The following is a 20,110-nucleotide window of genomic DNA, read 5'->3' as shown; positions in this document are numbered from 1 at the left end:
CAAATAATAACCTTGTCTTGCAATGACAAGAAACAATGAAATGTACTTTTTTATAGATTAGGCAAAGGTTTTTTTTGTGGTTTTATTTCCCTGGACTATGATTTAACTTTTCAGTTTCCAAGAGCTACATGTAAATTTTTGAACTCAATGTACAGTAAATATAAAATAACACTGTTTAATCTAGGAATGTATTCAATAAATCCATTAAAAGCATTGTATATAGAACTGGTATAGATGCCTGATACTCATCCTCTTGAAATCCCACTCACAGTACTATTCACACTGACAGGGAGGGTCAAAGCTCTACTGCTTTTCACAGTACTGTCATTCAACAATTTAATATAGTGCAGGTGCAGAGTGGCAATACTGAAAAATAAATTTGTTTATTAGGAGTCGTGTACAGAGTTACCAAAGCATTTTTGTGATAAGCAAACTTTCCTTTTTCAAGGCTACAAACTATACAAAAGTTATAGATAATATATTTGCCTATTTGATTTTATACATCAGGATTTTATGCATGCTTACAGAAGAAAAGAGCACAGTCTGGGGCAGACTTGTTAATTGTTTAATTGCAGTTTAAAAAAGTGATGTCCTGACTGCTTTGTTGAGGGATGCTTGAAACATAAGATTGTCTGCAAAGAATTACAGATCTTTTTGCAGCTAATGCAGTTTGTGTATAGAGATGTTCTTGGTTGTCCTCCTAACTGTTCTCTACCGAACACTGAACCTTTTTTTTTTTAATCCAGTGAGCTGCAGACCATGTTATACGAACATCTAATGTTAAAAAAGAGGTGGACTGCGGGGCGGGAATGACCTGGCCCAAAGATCATTGGTGTAGAAAAAAAAAAAAAGGGCACAGGTTTAGAGTTTGTGTTAAGATAAGTTTAGAGGACTTAATGTATAGTAAGTTCAAATGTATATTTAACAGTTGCCCAGAGTTTGAAATGTAATGTGATTTTAGCTTTTCAGCTATGCTATGTGGTTTCTTCTTGTATATTGCATACTTTCAACACTACATAAATGATTAGCACAAAATAAAAGTGAATTTTTCCTCTTTTGTTAGACGTTCTTCAAATGATGGGTCGTGCTGGAAGGCCTCAGTTTGATGACCAGGGAAAAGCTGTGATCCTAGTGCATGATCTAAAGAAAGATTTCTACAAGAAATTTCTCTATGAACCATTCCCTGTTGAATCTAGGTAAGTGCATAAATGAATAGAACAGGACAAAGCGTCTAGGTAATAAATTAGATATGATGCCATTTGCTTTCTCACAACCCGCTCGTTGTAACAGCTAGACTTATCACATTACTTCTGCTGTATTAAACTTCCAGAAAAGCACACTGGAAGATATTACAATAATGGTGTCGGCTTGGTATAGTTAATATGACTTTGATTGTCTAACATGGTTCTAAGACATTTAATGCAATTCTGACTTTTGTATTTTCTTAACTCTTTAAAGCTTGCTGGATGTACTATCTGACCACTTAAATGCTGAAATTGCTGCTGGAACAATTTCCTCAAAGCAAGATGCTATGGACTACATCACCTGGACTTACTTCTTCCGTCGACTCTTGATGAACCCTAGGTGAGACATTCAGGATAGACAGCTATAGTGTATGTAAAGACGATTTTTTTTTAGCTTTGGAGAGGGTAGGGAAGGATTTGACTCTGTCAAGTTTTTATTACTGTCTTTGTTTCCACTGGCGAGATTCTTCACTCTACAGTATATGTCCTGGTGACCATTGTCCTCCAGACAGAAAGTGAGGGGAAATTCAAAAAGTTTGAGTTGTCAGAGCAAGTGGTGAGTGGAAATTATCTACTGGGGACCCCTGTTCATGTGATCACTCTCTTTTCAATTTGAACGGATTTCCTTTCAGTTCTTGGATTTTCAGAAAAGGAATTAAAAGGAAATCCCCCCAGGTAGAAAAAAATAACTTGATAGTTTGTTTAGCCTTACATACACATTCATTAACTACTTGCCGACCAGCCGTGCGGTTGCGCAAATCGCCATCAAGCTATAGGGGGTGCACGTGCGCCACAGCGGATGCATGTGGCCGGCAGCCGCGATGTCCGCCAGCCAACCGGGATCGCTCCTCAGAGAGCCAGAACGGGGATCTGTCAATGTAAACAGACAAATCCCCATTCTGTTAGGGGAGTAGAGAGAGATCTGCTGTTCCTAGTGATCAGAAACAGTGATCTCTCTCCTCCTCTAGTCAGTACACAGCCCCCACAGTTAGAAACACCTCCCTAGGGAACACTTAATGCCTTGAACGCCCGCTAGTGTTAACCCCTTCCCTGCCAGTGAGATTTATACAGTAATCAGTGGCTATTTTTAGCTCTGATCGCTGTATAAATGTCACTGGTCCCAAAAAAAGTGTTAAGTGTCCGATCTGTCTGCCGCAATGTCACAGTCCAGCTAAAAATCGCAGATCACCACCATTACTAGTAAAAAAAAATAATAATAAAAATGCCATAAATCTATCCCCTATTTTGTAGATGCTATAACTTTTGCGCATACCAATCAATATACGCCTATTGTGATTTTATTTTATTTTTTTTACCAAAAATATGTAGAAGAATACATATTGGCCTAAACTGATGAAGAAATTTGTTTTTTTGGTGGGGATATTTATTATAGCAAAAAGTAAAAAATATTGTTTTGTTTTTTTCAAAATTGTCGCTCTTTTTTTTGTTTATAGCGCAAAAAATAAAAACTGCCAGAGGTGATCAAATACCACCAAAAGAAAACTCTATCTGTGGTGAAAAAAAGACACAAATTTTGTTTGGGTACAACGTCTCACAACCGCGCAATTGTCAGTTAAAGCGACACAGTGCCATATCGCAAAAAATGGCCTGGTCATTAAGGGGGCAAATCTTTCCGGTCCTTAAACCCCCTTTGAAAAAAAAGAAAACTAACACCTGCAAGACAAAGACATAATGAGCTAGTATGCATAGCATACTAGCTCATTATGTAATACTCACCTGAGATCGAAGCCCTTGCTGCGGCGCCCATACACAGCATCGGCTGGCGACATCACTCCTGGGGGTTACTTCCGGGTATCGTGGCTCCGGCGCTGTGATTGGCCCAAAGCCGCAATGGCGTCACTCCCACGCATGCACGCGGGAGCCACTGGTAACGGCACACTCACTGAAGCAAACGGCACATACGTGCCATTGCCTCAGTGCACATGTGCCAAAGACGTCGGCACATGCAAATACAGGGGATATCTCCTAAACTGTGCAGGTTTTGGAGATATCCAGGGTAGCTACAGGTAAGCCTTATTATAGGCTTACCTGTAGCAAAAAGTGGTCTGTAAGGGTTTACAACAACTTTAAGTGGTTAAAGAGAGGTTTGAAAGGCAATTTTTGTCAGTTCGTGTTTATTTTTGAACTTAAAAATGACTGTGGATTGCAAATTACCAGTTAGAAGTATCTCCATCAGCCTGCTTTGCATTCTTTTGGTCTTGTCTATATAGGAGTGCTTTCTTATAAGTCACAATTTGATTTTCTGACCATCTAGTACAGGCGAGAGGGATTTAAATGTTGAGATTTTTTTTTTACTCCTGTCAAAATGTAATTCTAAACCTTGAGATGCTTGCTAAGAATACAGGTTATATACTTAAAGCAGCATTAAACCCAAAAGCAAACATTTATTATATTGCAGCTTACCAGTTTTTAAATGTGATGGCTATATTAGTCTCCTTCTTTAAGGCTTGCTTTCTTCTGTTTTTACATGGTGATCCAGCCTGAAAGTCTGTGTTTTTAAAAGCTAAGGCCCTCCAGCTTTAAGTAAGATTAATTAATTATGATTATAAAGTGTAAGCTGGAGTTGGGCTTCAGTTTGTTAGGGTATTTAAGTCAGCTAACACATTAACACCCCCCCCCCCCTTTCGAATGATTGCTGTCCGGTGGAGGCTCTTTACCATGTGATCAGCCGTGTCCAATCACCACTGATCACAAGGTAAACAGGAAGAGCCGGTGATCGGCTTTTCCTCACTCGCATCTGACAGACGGCTCTCCTGACAGGGGGGTCTGTGCTGATTGTTTATCAGCGCAGCCCCCCTCGGATGCCCACACTAGACCACCAGGGAAGCTGCTAGGACCACTAGGGAAGCCCCCAGCATGTGGATGGCCAGGTACATCCCCCATGGCCATCCACATGTGAAAATCAATGCCCAACATATGCCAGTCAGTGCCCACAAATGGGCACTGACTGGCACCTCTATGACACAATAAAAATTAGTGATGCCCAGCAATGCCACCCATCAGTGTCCATCAGTGCCACCTATCAGTGCCCACCGGTGCCCACCTATCAGTGCCCATCAGTGCTACCTATCAGTGCCACCCATAAGTACCCATCAGTGCCGCCTATGAGTGCCCATCAGTGCCGCATACCAGTGCCACCTATCAGTGCCCATCAGTGCCACCTCATTGGTGCCACCTCATCGATGCCCATCAGTGCAGCCATATCAGTGCCCGTCATTGAAGAAGAAAACATACTTATTTACAAAAAATTTCAACAAAAACAAAGAAAAACATTTTCTTTTTCAAAATTTTCGGTCTTTTTTTATTTGTTGCGCACAAAAATAAAATTTGCAGAGGTGATCAAATACCAGCAAAAGAAAGCTCTATTTGTGAGAACAAAATGATAAAAAATGTGTTTTTTTGTACAGTGTAGCATGACCGTGTAATTGTCATTCAATTTGCGACAGCGCTGAAAGCTGAAAATTGGCTTGGGCAGGAATGTCTATAAGTGCCCTGTATTGAAGTGGTTAAGCACCCAGACTCTTCTACTACAAAGCCATACTGTTGTCATAGATGCAATATGCGGTTTAGCGCTAGCCTGTTGATATATATACAAGGCTTTCCCTGAAAAAGATATAGTCCGGATTGAAGCAGATGCTGCTCTAAAACCTTTCAGCATTAATGATGCCTTTCCAGTGTATGTGCAAGCTGTGCATTCCATACACACTAATGCACCCCCATACTAACAGAGATTCAGGCTTTTTAACTGATCGCTGATAACAAGCTGGAGGGTCCCTCTTCTCTTTAGTCTGTTAGACTCAGCGCCCATGGTTGCCAGAATAAGAAACGGCTGCACCTTACATTCGTTCCAAATGCCATTTATTGAAAAGGGGTCCAAGGATGGAGCCTTGGGGCACCCAGACAGAAAAAAAACATGGAAGGTGTGGTGAGATAGGTAGGATGAGAACCAGAAAAGAGTACAGTCACAGAGACCCAGGGAATAGAGTGTTTTGGGATGGAGGGGGTGGTCAACTGTGTCAGACAGCAGAGGTCCAAGATTAAGAGTACAGGATAGTGATCAAGAAGGTTATTTTCATTTCATTTTGTAGCTCAGGCAATTGTAGATTAGGTGTTCAAGGAGTTTTGAGGTAAAAGGGAGCAAGTAGATCGGTCATAGGTAGTTAGAATTGGTGGGGTGCAGTAAAGACTTTTTAAGAATGGGGGTAACCATTGCCTTTTTTAGAAGGTTGGGGAAGATGCCAGTTGAGAGGGAGAGATTGAGGATGTGAGTTAGAGAGTGTGGGATGGAGCACACTCGTAGTGGTCGTAGTAATTCAGAGGAAACGTGATCTAGGGGGAAGGTGGTTAGGTTGGTGACCTTCTCCATTGTAGCAGGGTAAATGAGGTAATTATTGAATGTGCATGTCAACATGGAATGTTAGGCAAGGGAGTTATCTCTACAGTGGAAATTTCATCACAAATTGTACCACTCTTATTTTTGAAGTGGTTTTTATCTCCTGCAAAGTGATTGAGTGGAGGCAGAAATGAGTTGACAGGTACTGAGTGAGAGCGTGTTAATGAGCTTGATAAAATAGGTCTCTTTGGCAGTGTGAAGGCAGGAATTGTATTTTTGGAGGGCAGATTTATATTGGGTGAGGTCTTGCTAGGATTGGTCTTACACCACAGACGCTCAAGAGTGCTGCTACATTTTTTGAGCCTTCTGGCAAAGGTTGTATAGGTCGGGGAATGATTCTGTGTGTAGTGAGCATGTCCATGGAGCACATAGTTGCCATCGGAGTGAATAGACATGTGTATCCATTGTTTTGGTCAAAAAGAGGACTTTAGACTGAGTTTAGAAGTTACAAAAGTAATAATATTACCATGGATATTGAGGTTACCGAGAATAATTGTGGGAATTTCAGAAGAGGGAAAGTAGGGTAGCCTGGTAGAGAGGTCATCAAGAAAGCTTGATACTGTCCAGGAGGCCAATAGATCACAGCAACTATCAAAGAAACTGGAGAAAATAGTATGCATGTTTATATTATTATTATTTTTCACTTGTGGCATTATATCATGACATGATATGTTGTGGTTGTGTTTCGGCTGCTAGCGAGTGGTTTTAACCCCAAAAAATGGGTTAAAAACTCCTGTTTTGCGGCGCTTTAAAAATGCTTTTAGGGCGCTTTGGAAGCGCTGCCCATTCATTGCTAAATACAGCGCTCCCAACCCGCCCCAAAGATGCTGCTTGCAGGACTTTTGGTAACGTGTCCCGCAAGCGCATCACTCGAGTGTGAAAAGTCACACTGCAGTGAATGGGAGGCGGTTTTTAGGCGCTTAGCAGAGGCTATTTCTAGCGCTAAAGCACCTGAAAACCACCCCAGTGTGAAAGGGGTCCAAAATGGCATAAAACGCATTGACTTTTTCTCATTCCTCACGGTGTTCATTTGCTGTATCATTTTGCTTTTTATACAACAATAAAGTTGGACTTCGCTCCTCTTATCCCTGCTGAGCAGGCATATGACAGGTCCATCTCCGCTCACTGTGCTGAGATGGACCTGTCAGAGAGAGCCCCGCTCTCCTCTCCTTAGGGGAGATCGGATGAAAACAGACTGCCTGTCTCTTTTTATCCGATACAATCTGCCAGACGGATGGAAAATAGGGTCTTCATCCATCTGGATTTCCAGAAATCGGATTGGATAGCAGTGGGTGTCAGCGGACATGTCACTGCTGACATCCGCCGCTCCATAGGGCTGAATGGAGTGTCCAATCAGGTCCGCCTGAAAAACTGACAGGCGGACCTAATCGGAAAGCACGTGTGAAAGGGGCCTAAGATATAAAGTACTTTACGACTCATCTGGGTTGATTAACTAAAACTGTAGAGTGCAAAATCTAGTGCAGCTGTGCAGGGTAGTCAATCAGCTTTTAACTTCAGCTTATTCAATTAAACTTTAAGGCTGCTTTCACACTGAGGCGCTTTACAGGCTCTATAGCACTAAAAATAGCGCCTGTAAAGAGCCTCTCCTCTCACTCCAGTGTGAAAGCCTGAGTGCACACTGGAGCAATGCGCTTGCAGGATGGTAAAAAAAGTCCTGCAAGCAGCATCTTTGCAGCGCTGTAGGAGCAGTGTACACACCACTCCTAATGCACCCCTGCCTATTGAAATCAATGAGCAGCGGCGATTTGCGGGTAGTTTTAACCCTTTTTTTGGCCGCTAACAGGGGTTAAAAGTGCTCCGCTAGCGGCCGAATAGTGCCGCTAAAATGACAGTAAAGCCGTCGACGCCCCCAACGCCCCATTGTGAAAGTAGCCGAACAAAAAAAAAAACTGGAAGCTGATTGGTTTCTGTGCAGATCTGCACCAGATTTTGCACTCTCCAGTTTTAGTAAAGGAAGACGCAGACTGAACACCAGATCCCATCGAAGACAGTGGTGTTACATGCCCTGTTCACATCACAATGCTGCCCTGAGGTGGGTTGCAGCATCTTGCGTAAAATACAGACATTCTATATTTTATCCCGATGCACTGCAGCTCAGCAGCGGTTCATAGAAATGGATGAAATGTAACGTTGTGATATTTTAGAAAGGTTTAAAAAAATGCAAAAAAAATAAAGTATTGAAAAACCCAGTGTATGTTGCATATTAGGCATTTACTTCTATGTATCCAAAATGTATGTGTGGGGTTGTTATACATTTTTACTTTTTTAATATGCTTAACTACATTATTGCTGACAAACCTTCTATGTAATGGTAGACCATAAGGGATCTGTTAAAAAACTTGATACCCCCTCTGCCTTTAAGAGTACTTTTCATATTTGCTGTGCTTGCTGTCCATGTACTTGTATGAAAAAGTATCCAGATCTCTTTGTATTGCTTCCTTTCTGTGCCAGTCCCTCTGCTTTCCTATTAAAACCTGACCACACTAAGCAGGAGAACACACCATGGTCAGTTCTCTAGCTATGCTGGAAGCTCAGTGTACTCTCCTCCAATGATCAGACTTGTTCTGACTCTCCCTCCCTACCTCCACAGTTTTTTTTATATATCAATGCACAAATGTTTTGCTTTTCATTTCTATTTTACACGGAATGTGTTGTTTTACAAGGTAAGGGTTTACATATACTTTCAGCCCTTACAGATCAGGTTCAGGTTACATGACTACTGCCATCTAAATGCTAAAGCTCATTCAAAGCAGAGGAGATTGGTGTATGAAAGTTTTTCTCTTGTCTAAGACCCCTTTCACATTGCCAGAATTTTTCAAGCACTACAGCGCTTAAAATAGCACCTGAAAAAAGCGGCTCCATTCACTCCAGTGTGAAAGCCCGTGGCCTTTTACACTGGAGTGGTGCACTGGCAGGGCGTCACAAAAAGTCCCGCCAGCAGCTTCTTTGGAGTGGTGAAGGACCGGTGAACTCACCACTCCTCCACCACTGCTCCCCATTGAAATCAATGGGGGAGCGCCGCGATACCGCTGCAAAACGCCGCTCCGGCGGCACTTTGCGGGCGGATTTAACCACTTTTCGGCTGCTAACGGGGGGTTAAAACCGTCCTGCTAGCGGCCGAATAGCGCCACTAAAACAACGGTAAAGTGGCGCTAAAGATAACGCTGCTTTAGCGCCGACACGACACCCCCCCACCCGCGGCTCAGTGTTAAAGCCGTCTAAGGTGGGCAATTAGGAGAGTTGTCAGGGGTAAAGTGGTCTGGAAGTTTTTCAGTTACTCAACTCACTGATGCATGAATTACAGAAGATGACATTTGCACATGAAAACACATTCACAGTACCTTGGCTTGTTTCCCGCCTTTGACTGCACTGTCATAATAGTTATAATAGTAACAGCAATATACATCAATTCGAGTTATTTATACCTGGATTGGTAACCAGTAAAGTCTTCTGGTTCTTCAACAGCAGTGATCAGAATGACCTCCGGGGATTGGAGCTGCATGGAATTAAAAAACTTTAGTATATGGCCTCCTGACATGGGTAGTTGCCTGGGAGGATGTTAATGCATGCTAGGTTTAACCGTTAATCTGCTTATCTCTTTGGCAAGAGACAAAATCCACTTTCCTGTAGAAAATGTCCATGTTATGCATATTATAAATGAGAGTTAAAAAAAAGTAACAGCATGCATCTGCAAAGGTTGTTAAAGGGCCCCTGGCATGTTACAAATCTGGCGTAGGTGTATTTATAATAAAAGGATATATGCAATATTCAGTGAAACCTGTATGTCCCGTATACCTATTTGTTTTAACTGTTTTATTAAGTCACAGTGTGCTGTTGCCTGTGAAATGCATTCTAATGACTATAGTTCAAGTGAGTAATTGAGCTTCTGATTTGGAGGGTGTGGCTGCTGGCAGGTGGCATTATCCTCTGGAATGTTAAAGAGCTGCCTGCTGAATAAGCTGCTAATGAGGCACACTGTAGGCTTTGCTACAGTGATTAAATTATGTCTCCACATGATTGTCTTGCCTCGAAAAGTTTGCTTGTTTCCCTGCATATTTGCACTCATGCCTTTCAATATAGGAAAACTATAGTGTGTTTCAGCGAATTAACAAAGCAGTGTTAAACTTGAAGTTTGTGTAAACTCAATTACTAAAATTTCATATAAGCTTTAACATGTTAATGTCATTTCAAAAGTCATGTTCAATATTTTTAAACCTGCAGCTTTCAGTAAAAAAAAACACACCCCACCATGTAGGTACTTGTTCAGGCACTTCCTGTTATAGGAGGCTGTTCCATAGAAAAGTGACAACAGAAAAATACAGTAGTCAATCGAGTCTGCCCATTTTTTAAAAAAAAATTTTTACATTTTTTTGTTTTAGTTTTTTTTCGTTAACTTTTTGTCTGAGTATACATGTATGTTTGTCCCAAGCATGTTTGAAGCCATTTACTGTTGACCATCTCACTACCTTTGCTGGAACTTTATTCCAAGTATCAACTATCCTTTCAGTAAAATAATACTTTCTAAAATTAGTTTTTAACTTTCCTCTAATTAGTTTGAGGTCATGTCCCCATGTTCTTGATTTTGGTTTCATATTGAAAAAACTGTCGTCCTTAACCTTATTCATCCCCTTGATGTATTTAAAGGTTTCAATCATGTCTCCCCTTTCCCTTCTTCCCTCTAAACTGTACATATTAACCACTTCAGCCCCGGAAGATTTTACCCCCTTCCTAACCAGAGCACTTTTTACAATTTGGCACTGTGACACTTTAGCTGGTAATTGCGCGGTCATGCAATGCTGTACCCAATGAAAATTGAATCATTTTTTCCCACAAATAGAGCTTTCTTTTGGTGGTATTTGATCACCTCTGCGGTTTTTATTTTTTGCGCTATAAACAAAAAAAGAGCGACAATTTTGAAAAAAAAAGCAATATTTTTTACTTTTTGCTATAATAAATATCTCCAAAAATGTTTTTAAAAAACAAATTTATTCATCAGTTTAGGTCAGTATATATTCTTCTACATATTTTTGGTACAAAAATTGCAATAAGCGTATATTGATTGGTTTGAGCAAAAGTTATAGCATCTACAAACTATGGGAAAAATGTATGCCATTTTTCCCATAAGGGGATGGGATTGACTGGGGGAGGAGACATATCGCTGTTGCTACTTACTAGGAACAAATGATATGTCTCCTCTCCCCAGACAGAACAGGGATTTGTGTTTACACACACAAATCCCCATTCTGGCTCTCGTGCCCGCAATCATGGGAGGCCAGCGGCGACCATGCCCGCCGGCCACGTGCATTGGGTCCCCCGACATGCAGCAGGTGCGCGCATTTGGGGGCTCTTAAAGGGGACAATGTACCCATATGTTGTTTTGTGCACCCGTGCCATTTTGCCGACATATTTCGGCGTTAGCCGGTCGGCAAGTGGTTAAGTTACCGAAGTCTCTACTGATATGTTTTATCCCCCAAACCTTTCAACATTTTTGTTACCCGTCTTTGGACTCGTTCTGTCTTATCAATATCTTTCTGTAAGTGAGGTCTCCAGAACTGGACACAGTATTCTAAATGAGGTTTGACTAAAGATCTATATAGGGGAATCAGAGCCTCTTTCCTCCTGCAGGTGATCCCTCTAGTGATGCATCCTAGAATTTTATTTGCTTTTCCAACTGCCTGGCCACACTGATTGCTCATTTTGCAATCATCTGAAATAAGCACTCCCAAATCGTTTTCTTCTGTAGTGCTGGCCAACACTGTAACCTCAATGTTGTACTCTCTCAAGGGATTCTTTTTCCCTAGGTGCATTATTTTACATTTGGAAAAATTGAACTGTAGTCTCTACTGCTTTGACCAATCTTCCAGCAATGTCAAATCACATTCCATGTTATAGACACCTCCAGGGATATCAGCCCTATTACACACCTTTGTATCATCAGCAAAAAGGCATACCTTGCTTTAGTTATATCACTTACATTTATATTACATAGAACAGGACCCAGTACAGAGCCTTGTGGTACACCACTAATGACTGCCCTTTGTTCTGAATGAACCCCATTTACAACCACACTCTGGTATCTATCCATTAGCCAACTGCATATCCCCTGACCCACCCAAGGATTAATGCCTAGCTTGTACAACTTTTGTATTAGATCATTCTGTGGAACTGTATCAAATCCCTTGCTAAAATTCAAGATACGTAATGTCCACATCGCCATCCTGGTCCAAAACATTGGTAATATAGTCAGATTAGTCTGTTCCAACACACATGATGCAGACATGACCACTGTTGCCACCATCAGGAAACCTGTCCTGAAAAACAGCATGCAGTCTTGTTGGAGTTCATGCATGTAGACATGACATGGCTGTGGAGGGAATACAGGGGATCAGCAGCACTGAGAGGCAACAAAGAATAGGAAAAATAATAAAAAACAGTTTTATTAAAAAGAAAAAAAAGTGTTTGTGATGCACAGTGCTTCAGCAAACCTTAATGTCATTCAGTTCAAGTCTATTTCTTTATTTGAATGTATTTTTTTTTATACATTTGCTCTCTCTCTTGCCTCTATTTGAGGCCTCTGTGTGCCTATGCAACCATTTTCTGAGCACCAACATTGTCATGTGGGAGGAAGAGGAGCGAATTATACTCCTAGGGTACTTTCTTTTCTTTTTTTTTTTTTTTAAGCAGCTAAACGGTGAAGTAGCAATATCTAGGGGAGTATCAGCTAAGTAAACCTCTTGTCTTTCTTTGGCAAAGCACAGGTTCACTTTAAGGCTAGGTTCACACTGCTGCGAATTTTATTGCGAATTTGAGCCACTGCGATCGCTCAAATTCGCAAGTCATTTTAATAACATCGTTTTCCATGAGTGCCGTTCACATCAATGCGTTGCGAATCTAACCTGCGTAAAAAAAGGGTCCTGTCCGAGTTTGATCCGTGTGCCATGCAAATTCAGCTCCATAGATTGCAAAATTTGCAGTAGAATCGCAAGAACACATAAAGAATTCGCAATGCAAATTCGCAAGGCAATCGGATCAAAATCACGCTAAATTCGCACTGCAGCAGTGTGAACCTAGCCTAAAGCAGATCTGTGTTCACATCAAGTAATTTAATTCTACTTTACTGTCAGATCAGCCTTTCTCATCCATTATCATTCATTAGCATGGGACTAATGAAGTCTCTCCTTTCATCTTTCAGGTAAGTAACCACTAACATCTTTTTTTAAATGTGGGGGGGTAGTATTCTCACTGGAAGAAGAGGGCACTTTACCTGCTAGCCTTCAGTGAAAGGAGGACTACACTGACCATCAGTGCAGCGGGATCCTTCTCCCACTAACCATCTTCCTCTAACTATCAATCCAACAGCACAAGTCAGCCATTGGCTACCAATGTAAAGCCTTCTGAACCTGAAGTGTTTCATCTTAGTAAAAAGATTAAGAAAGGCGGTGTTTGACTAAGCAACAAACTAGGGCTTCATCTGAGAAAATTAGTCACATCAATGTGTATATATTTATTTCAAGTTTTTTTTTTAATTTTTAATGACAGTTTTGTTGTTCATTATATCTGAAATATATACCTGTACCGTTTGTGTGGCACAGCAAATAAAAAAACGCTTTGTGTAAAAAATAATAGCTGATATTTAAAACCCAGACACAATGACTTTACTATATTTAGAAGTGCAGTTATATATTTAGCTTCCATAGTTACATAGTAGGCGAGGTTGAAAAAAGACACAAGTCCATCAAGTCCAACCTATGTGTGTGATTTTATGTCAGTATTACATTTTATATCCCTGTATGTTGTGGTCGTTCAGGTGCCTATCTAATAGTTTTTTTTTTATTATTGATGCTCCCCGCTGAAACCACTGCCTGTGGAAGAGAATTCCACATCCTAACCACTCTTACAGTAAAGAACCTTCTACGCAGTTTAAGGTTAAATCGGTCCTCTTCTAATTTTAGTGAATGGCCGCGTGTTTTATTAAATTCCCTTTCGCGGAAAAGCTTTATCCCTATTGTGGGGTCACCAGTACAGTATAAGTACATTGAAATCATATCCCCTCTCAATTCTTTCCTCTCCAGAGAGAGCAAGTTCAGTGCTTATAACCTTTCCTCATAACTAAGGTCCTCCAGTCTCTTTATTAGTTTATTAGTATATGTTTGGGCCAGCAAGGATTAGGAATCTGTTGAGGCAGAGGTACATGAATACTGGCAACTGACTATTGAAAAACAGTTGGTGGGATAAACACTCTTATATTTACTATAAGACACTAGCCAGGGGCAGCAAGGTTAGAGAGGGAAGCCCCAAGCCTTAAAATGCACTTCTCTAAGGCCAGGGGGTCCGGTGTGCCCCTGTTCGCCATTTCAGGTACAAATCAGGTCGGAATTTGTGCCTAAATTCTGACCTGAAACTGAGCCAAAGACGCACAGGACCCTTTTCCAGTGCGGATCGCGGCCACCCTGGAGCTGTGTGAACTGGCTCCATTTAAAGGAGGTCGCATTCTCCTGTCATGCAAACTGAAATGCGGGGAAACCCACCTCCAATTTGCATAAGTGTGAAACCAGCCTTAAATTCTGTTAACATCCTCAAGGATATTTGTGGCTAATTCAGCAAGAGAACGCTAGGGATAAGGGGGTGATGAGAGCAGTCAGAACGTTCTTTATAGTTCTGGAGACATGAAGCCCATCTTTCCTTTCTCTAGTTTGATGGTTTGTACATATTAAAGGTAATTCAGAATATGAAGCAGGCCTCATGCTACCTCCAGCAACTCATTGCAGAAATGTTTCTTTACTAAGTAATCACATAACACAAGGGGTGGACCTTTTACGAAAAAAACATTATTCAGGGCTGCTCAGGGTAGAAACTTTCTAAATACAGACCCAGGGATAAGAAATACAAGTGCTGCCATTGCTCTGATCCATAGCAGTGACGTATCTTACCTTTTGGTATTGGAATGTGGCAAGGGCAAGTTATGTCATACTAACAGGGAATATATTTAAAAAATGGGTGAAGGTGCAATAATTTGGGACTGTCAGTAGAGATAAAAACATACTTTAGTAAATAACCAATAGTGTAGAGTTGGATGGCAGATGTGCAATCCATGGAAAAGTATGTAAACTATTAATAACAGGTGCACTCAGCAGGACTTACAGCAGGAGGAATTTTCCATCATAGGCTAATAAATGCCAACGTATCGATGGGGTACAGTCCACCTTTTTCAAGTAAATAACTAATATGCGCTGCTGTTATCACACAACTGCAGTTCAAACATTGTCTTTTTGCCTTAGGAAATACTAATGATTACCTCTGTTAATGACTGATTCAGTTTGCAGTTTCTGACAGTTATAACCATACCGTAGTTTTACTTTCTCCAGAGAGAAGCAATGGCATGTGTGATACGAGAAATTAAGGGCAGATAAAATCTCATAAATAAGGTTTATAGAAAGCGTTACATTGACTGTACATTTCACACTGAGCCGAAAGTAAACAGTCACATAATAGGAAAACAATATATTTATTAAAATAATAAAATCACATATTTTTATATAAAGTCATTTCTTTTATATATTTTCCATTTTTGTGCCACAAACACTGAAACACAAAAGAGTGAAACACTGTTCTTTCATTGTAATACAGACATTGAAAAAAAAAGTTTCACTTTTAAAAAACCCCTGTAAGTGATTTAAGTGGTCAAAGGCTAAAAAAAGATTTTTTTTGTTTGTGTGTTATCTTAGGTTTTACGTGCATTACGTGCATTACTTAAATAGAACATATTAGAGAGTTCTCATACTTACTCGCATAAATGTGTCAAATAGTCTTATTTACATGTATGTTACCATGAGTTGCAGTCTTTTTAAATTTACACTCTCCTGAAATCTTTATACGACATTTAGGATATTTCCAGCTCTTAATGCTGTAATAAGAAAAAAGTTTTTTTTTTCTTTAATCGCTTAATGAGTTCAACTTATCGTACTTCTTTCTTGATAGTTTACACCTCTGTCTTTTAAATGACTTTTTTAAACCATGCCACAAATTTTAAGATTATGATTTAACTGTAAACCTGATATCTAATCTCCAATACGTATTTAAGATTTCAATCTAGCTTTACTAAAATAGGATCATTAGGGAGAACTTTTTACTTCCTAATTGTTTTATTAAAATGACCACTTTTAAAACCTAAAATAAACATAATTTTAACAAAGAATTGCAACTTAATCAAACTCAAAGTAAACCTGTCACAAACCAGGTCAATTCAAATTGAGCATATGATTTAGGCTTCATGCACACTGGGCATGAAGCCTAAACAGCTGCTTTTTTGGGTGTCAGACTTTTTTTTTAACTGTCTCTAAACTCCCCTGCATGTTATCTTATGTGTTCATGCACACATAGGCTTTTGCCAGCATGTTTTGGAGCAGCAGTGTTTTGGCAGAAAAAACTCTGACAGCACCTAAACTCTACTAGAATCTCGCAAACTCTGCTAAATGCTGGTATCCAGCATTTAGCAGAGATAATTTTTTTCTAAAGCAGAGGTTACCAGCATCCTTAACCAGTGATTAGCTGGTTGTTAAGGAGCGGTTCGGGAAGACGACCGTCATGTCCTTAATAACAGATGAGTAGTTCCATCATCAATCAGAACCCCTGCCACCACCGCCAACATAGGCCATTAAAAAAAACAAAAAACTCTGGTCCCGACGAAGGCTCCTTCACCTGGTTACTTCACCGGGTGGCACCGCCACCTTGTGATGTCACTGACCAAGGGCATGCTGGCTCGGTGATGTCACAAGGGGATGGTGCCACCTGGTAATGTAACCAGATGCCCCTGCCCCTTAATTATTTAAGAGCTGTCAAACAGCGGGAGCCTTGGCTGGGACTGGAGGGGTTTTTTTTTTCTTTTTTTCGGGTTAGCGGTGGTGGCGGGCATCGTAATTGATGTTGAATCTACAGCGGGGGACATTTTTTATTTTGAACCTACTCGGGTACATCGCCAACTCTCTTGGCTCCTCCCTCCTGTTGCCTGCCCCCACAGCAAGCAGCATGCTATGGGGGCACCTGAGCCAAGCCACAGCTCTGTGTATGTATTCAGACACTGAGCTGCAGTTTGGCCCCGCCCCTCCCTCTCCTGATTGGCTAACTGACTGATTGACAGCAGCGGGAGTCAATGGCCCCGCTGCTGTGTTTCAGCAAACCAGGAGGGAGAGTGCCGGATGGCTGCGGCACTCATGCACATCACTGGAGGAAGATCAGGCTCAGGTAAGTATTAGTAGGGCTGAGGGTGGCTGCTACACACAGAAGGTTTTTAGCTTAATGCATAGAATGACTTTACAAGCACTTTAATGCTGCAGCTACTAAACATAGCTTACACACTAGGCTAAACGCAGAGAAAACCTGCTTAGCGTTTTTTTGTCCAGCATTTCTAAAGCAGTTTTTAACTTTCTTTAGTTTTCTAGTGTGCATGAAGCCTAATGTGCATGCAGACCTTTTGTCCCCACATGTCAAAATGATCACTAGATCTAGAGTTCTTAACAGCTGAACTCAAATTATAATTTTTCCTGTAATTCATTCATCAAATCCCATACCTACTTACATGTAATTTAACACTTCATTACCCAGTAGGTGGGGGCAGACCTAACATTGACTTTTACAGAAAAAGTCTAGATTTGCTTATAATCTCAGCTGATGTCTCTAGATTTTGTGGTATGTGAAGACAACTTCTTAAATTGAAATTCATAATTCGCTTAATTTTGAATTAGCCAGGGTTTATTTCAACCTATTTCTGGATTTAGGTGGAAGTCAGATATGCAGGTACAATCCAATCCCCAATCTGAATTTTATTTTTCATTCATTCCATTACGTATCACACGCCAGTTTGGCTAAGCTGCACTATAATGTTAGCCTGTTTATCAGTGTTATGAGCTTGGTGCACAAAGATGTTTCTTTGCTCCAACATGTTGACTCCCTTCAATTAAATGAGAAAGTTGTTCAAGGAAAATAATTGCATTTTGAACAATAGCTAAAAAAAAAAAAAAAAAAATACTGAAACAATTAACTTTTATTTCTTCAGAGTTTATTGCAACAATTGTATCAGGTCACGCCACTGTCACAATTATAAACTTTTGTATGCATTTAAATTACTTCTAATTGTGCTCTTAACAAATATGACAATATCGCCCATGCCTTTTTCATGGATATAGAATTGCCCTAGAGTCCTTTATAATTATGTTGTCAATACATAAGCTCATCAGTCCTGTAAGGCCTATTTTTAGACTTTGTTGGTTGTACTGAGGGATTTTCTATGAAGAACATAATTATTAACCAATCATTACTTTTAATACTCTCTTAGAAGTTTGTAGCGTTCAGTCCTTATGCTACGGACAACAATATGAAATTAATTCTCTGCTGTGTTTTAAGCTGTTTACAGTTATATACTTCTGTAATTTTTTATGGTACAGAGGGGCTTGTTATTTTCCCCCCTTAGAATACTAATAGAAGTTTGACTGTCTAGCCCATGTGCTAGATGCTGTTAGTATAAAACTGCCTTTGACTTTCACACCTCTCAGGGGACAAGTAATTGTTGTGTTCAAACAGCCTGTAATTGTGATCCCGCTGGCTTTCTCAGTACGCTTCTGGCTATTAGAGTCATTAAACAACTCAGCACCTGTTAACAGCATTGTAAATATTCAACCCTGCTTGTATGCTGCTTGAGACCAATATCGAGAAGGCTGGCAGAGCTCAGCTTCATAAATTAAAGCTTCTGACAAGTCAATTATTGTAAAGCTGGGTTTCAATGTGAATTAAATGAAATAACGTGGTGATAAAATGGTAGGCTGTCTGTTTACAGCAAGGACAAAATAATGACTGGGATGATTCAATGCATCTATAGTGGTCATACTTTAGCTAAAATTATACACTCATTATTTTGCCAGAAACTGTATTTTTTTCAGTATAACAGTGGAAACGTAACAATGAATCAGACCCATACTAAAATACCATTCTAATATGAAGTAGAAGGTTTATTTTTATTTGTGCTCCTTCAGAAGAAACTTTTGGTATCAGAGAGAGGAGAGGGGTTTACACAGTGCTCTGTAACTGTGTAGAGCCTTCACTGTTACCACAGTGATGGCATTTGTTGTCACTGTGTGAAGAGCGAGCTACATGGAATGCACAACGGATAGGAGGTGTGTCTTTCTTTTTTTTTTTTTTTGTTACTGAATCCCCACTAGGACACAAGGAGATATTAGGAGTTTTCCACACTAGACCACTATGAATATTTTGTTTTGGAGAAGGGGTACAGAAACCCTGACAGAGAAAGGCTATAAGGCACCCCAGGATATCTGATTGCTGGTTACAGGCCACTTCTGATCACCAATGCTTAGGTGAGGGCGGGGATTGTTGCGCCAGCCACTGACTACCAATTGATGGGGGGGTTATTGTTCCAGCCAGCCACTGACCACCAATACTTCTGACCACAGTGTCTCTTGTCTCCAAAGTTGCTAGCTATTTTTGTGATGTTCTTTTTTTAAGGTAGACTGAAAAGCAAATATAATGGATGGGTTTCGTTTTTAAAAAATGTATTGTGCTGAGTGTTGTACGTGTTTGTTAGACTCTCACTTGTGGTGAGACACAAATCCCTGTGCTGTCAGAAGAGAGAAGACAGATTGTGTGTTCCTACAAAGTGTGTTCCTGTCATCTCTCCTAGTTAGTCCTATCCCTACACTGAGGGAACACACAATTAACCCCTTGATCGCCCCCTAGTGTTAACCCCTTCCCTGACAGCGACATTTATACAGTAATCAGTGCATATTTATAACACTGATCGCTCTATAAATGCCAGTCAAAAGTCTCCGATCTGTCTGTCGCAATAACGCTAAAAATCGCAGATCACCGACATTACTAGTAGAAAAAATAAAATAAATAAAAACGCCATAAATCTTTCCCATAGTTTGTAGACGCTATAACTTTTGCACAAACCAATCAATATACGCTTATTGCAATTTTTTGACCAAATGTAGAAGAATGCATATTGGCCTAAACTGATGAAACAATTTGTTTTGTTTTTTTAATTTGGGGGATATTTATTATAGCAAAAAGTAAAAAGTAAAAAATATTGTTTTTTTCAAAATTGTCAAAATTTTGTTTATAGAGCAAAAAATAAAAAATGCAGAGGTGATCAAATACCACCAAAAGAAAGCTCTATTTGTGGTAAAAAAAGGATGCAAATTTTGTTTGGGTACAGCATTGCATGAGCACGCAATTGTCAGTTAAAGCGACGCAGTGCCAAATTGTAAAAAGTGCTCTGGTCAGGAAGGGGGTAAAATCTTCTGGGGCTGAAGTGGTTAATGTAAGCTCTTCCAGATACTATATTGCTATACATCACAATATTATGAGAGTAGAGTTATCTAAGTTAGCTTTTGAGTTTAGGAACAGGATTAGGTGTATGGTA

The 20,110-nt window shown here is 40.2% G+C and overlaps 1 protein-coding gene across 2 annotated transcripts in view; it reads left to right on the top strand.

Moving 5' to 3' along the window:
* ASCC3 (activating signal cointegrator 1 complex subunit 3) overlaps nt 1-20,110 on the top strand; it is a 1,208,179-nt gene that overhangs the window by 1,031,659 nt on the left and 156,410 nt on the right. For both annotated transcript variants that reach the window (XM_073626995.1, XM_073626996.1), the window contains exons 33-34: nt 1,064-1,196; nt 1,459-1,584. In XM_073626995.1, coding sequence (XP_073483096.1) covers nt 1,064-1,196; nt 1,459-1,584 — 259 coding nt within the window. The remainder of the gene's footprint in view (nt 1-1,063; nt 1,197-1,458; nt 1,585-20,110) is intronic.

Source organism: Aquarana catesbeiana, linkage group LG04 (assembly GCF_042186555.1).
Source record: "Aquarana catesbeiana isolate 2022-GZ linkage group LG04, ASM4218655v1, whole genome shotgun sequence".
NCBI classification, from domain to species: Eukaryota; Metazoa; Chordata; class Amphibia; order Anura; family Ranidae; genus Aquarana; species Aquarana catesbeiana.
The sequence above is the reverse complement of the archived record's forward strand: the minus strand, read 5'-3'. Positions and strand labels throughout refer to the sequence as shown.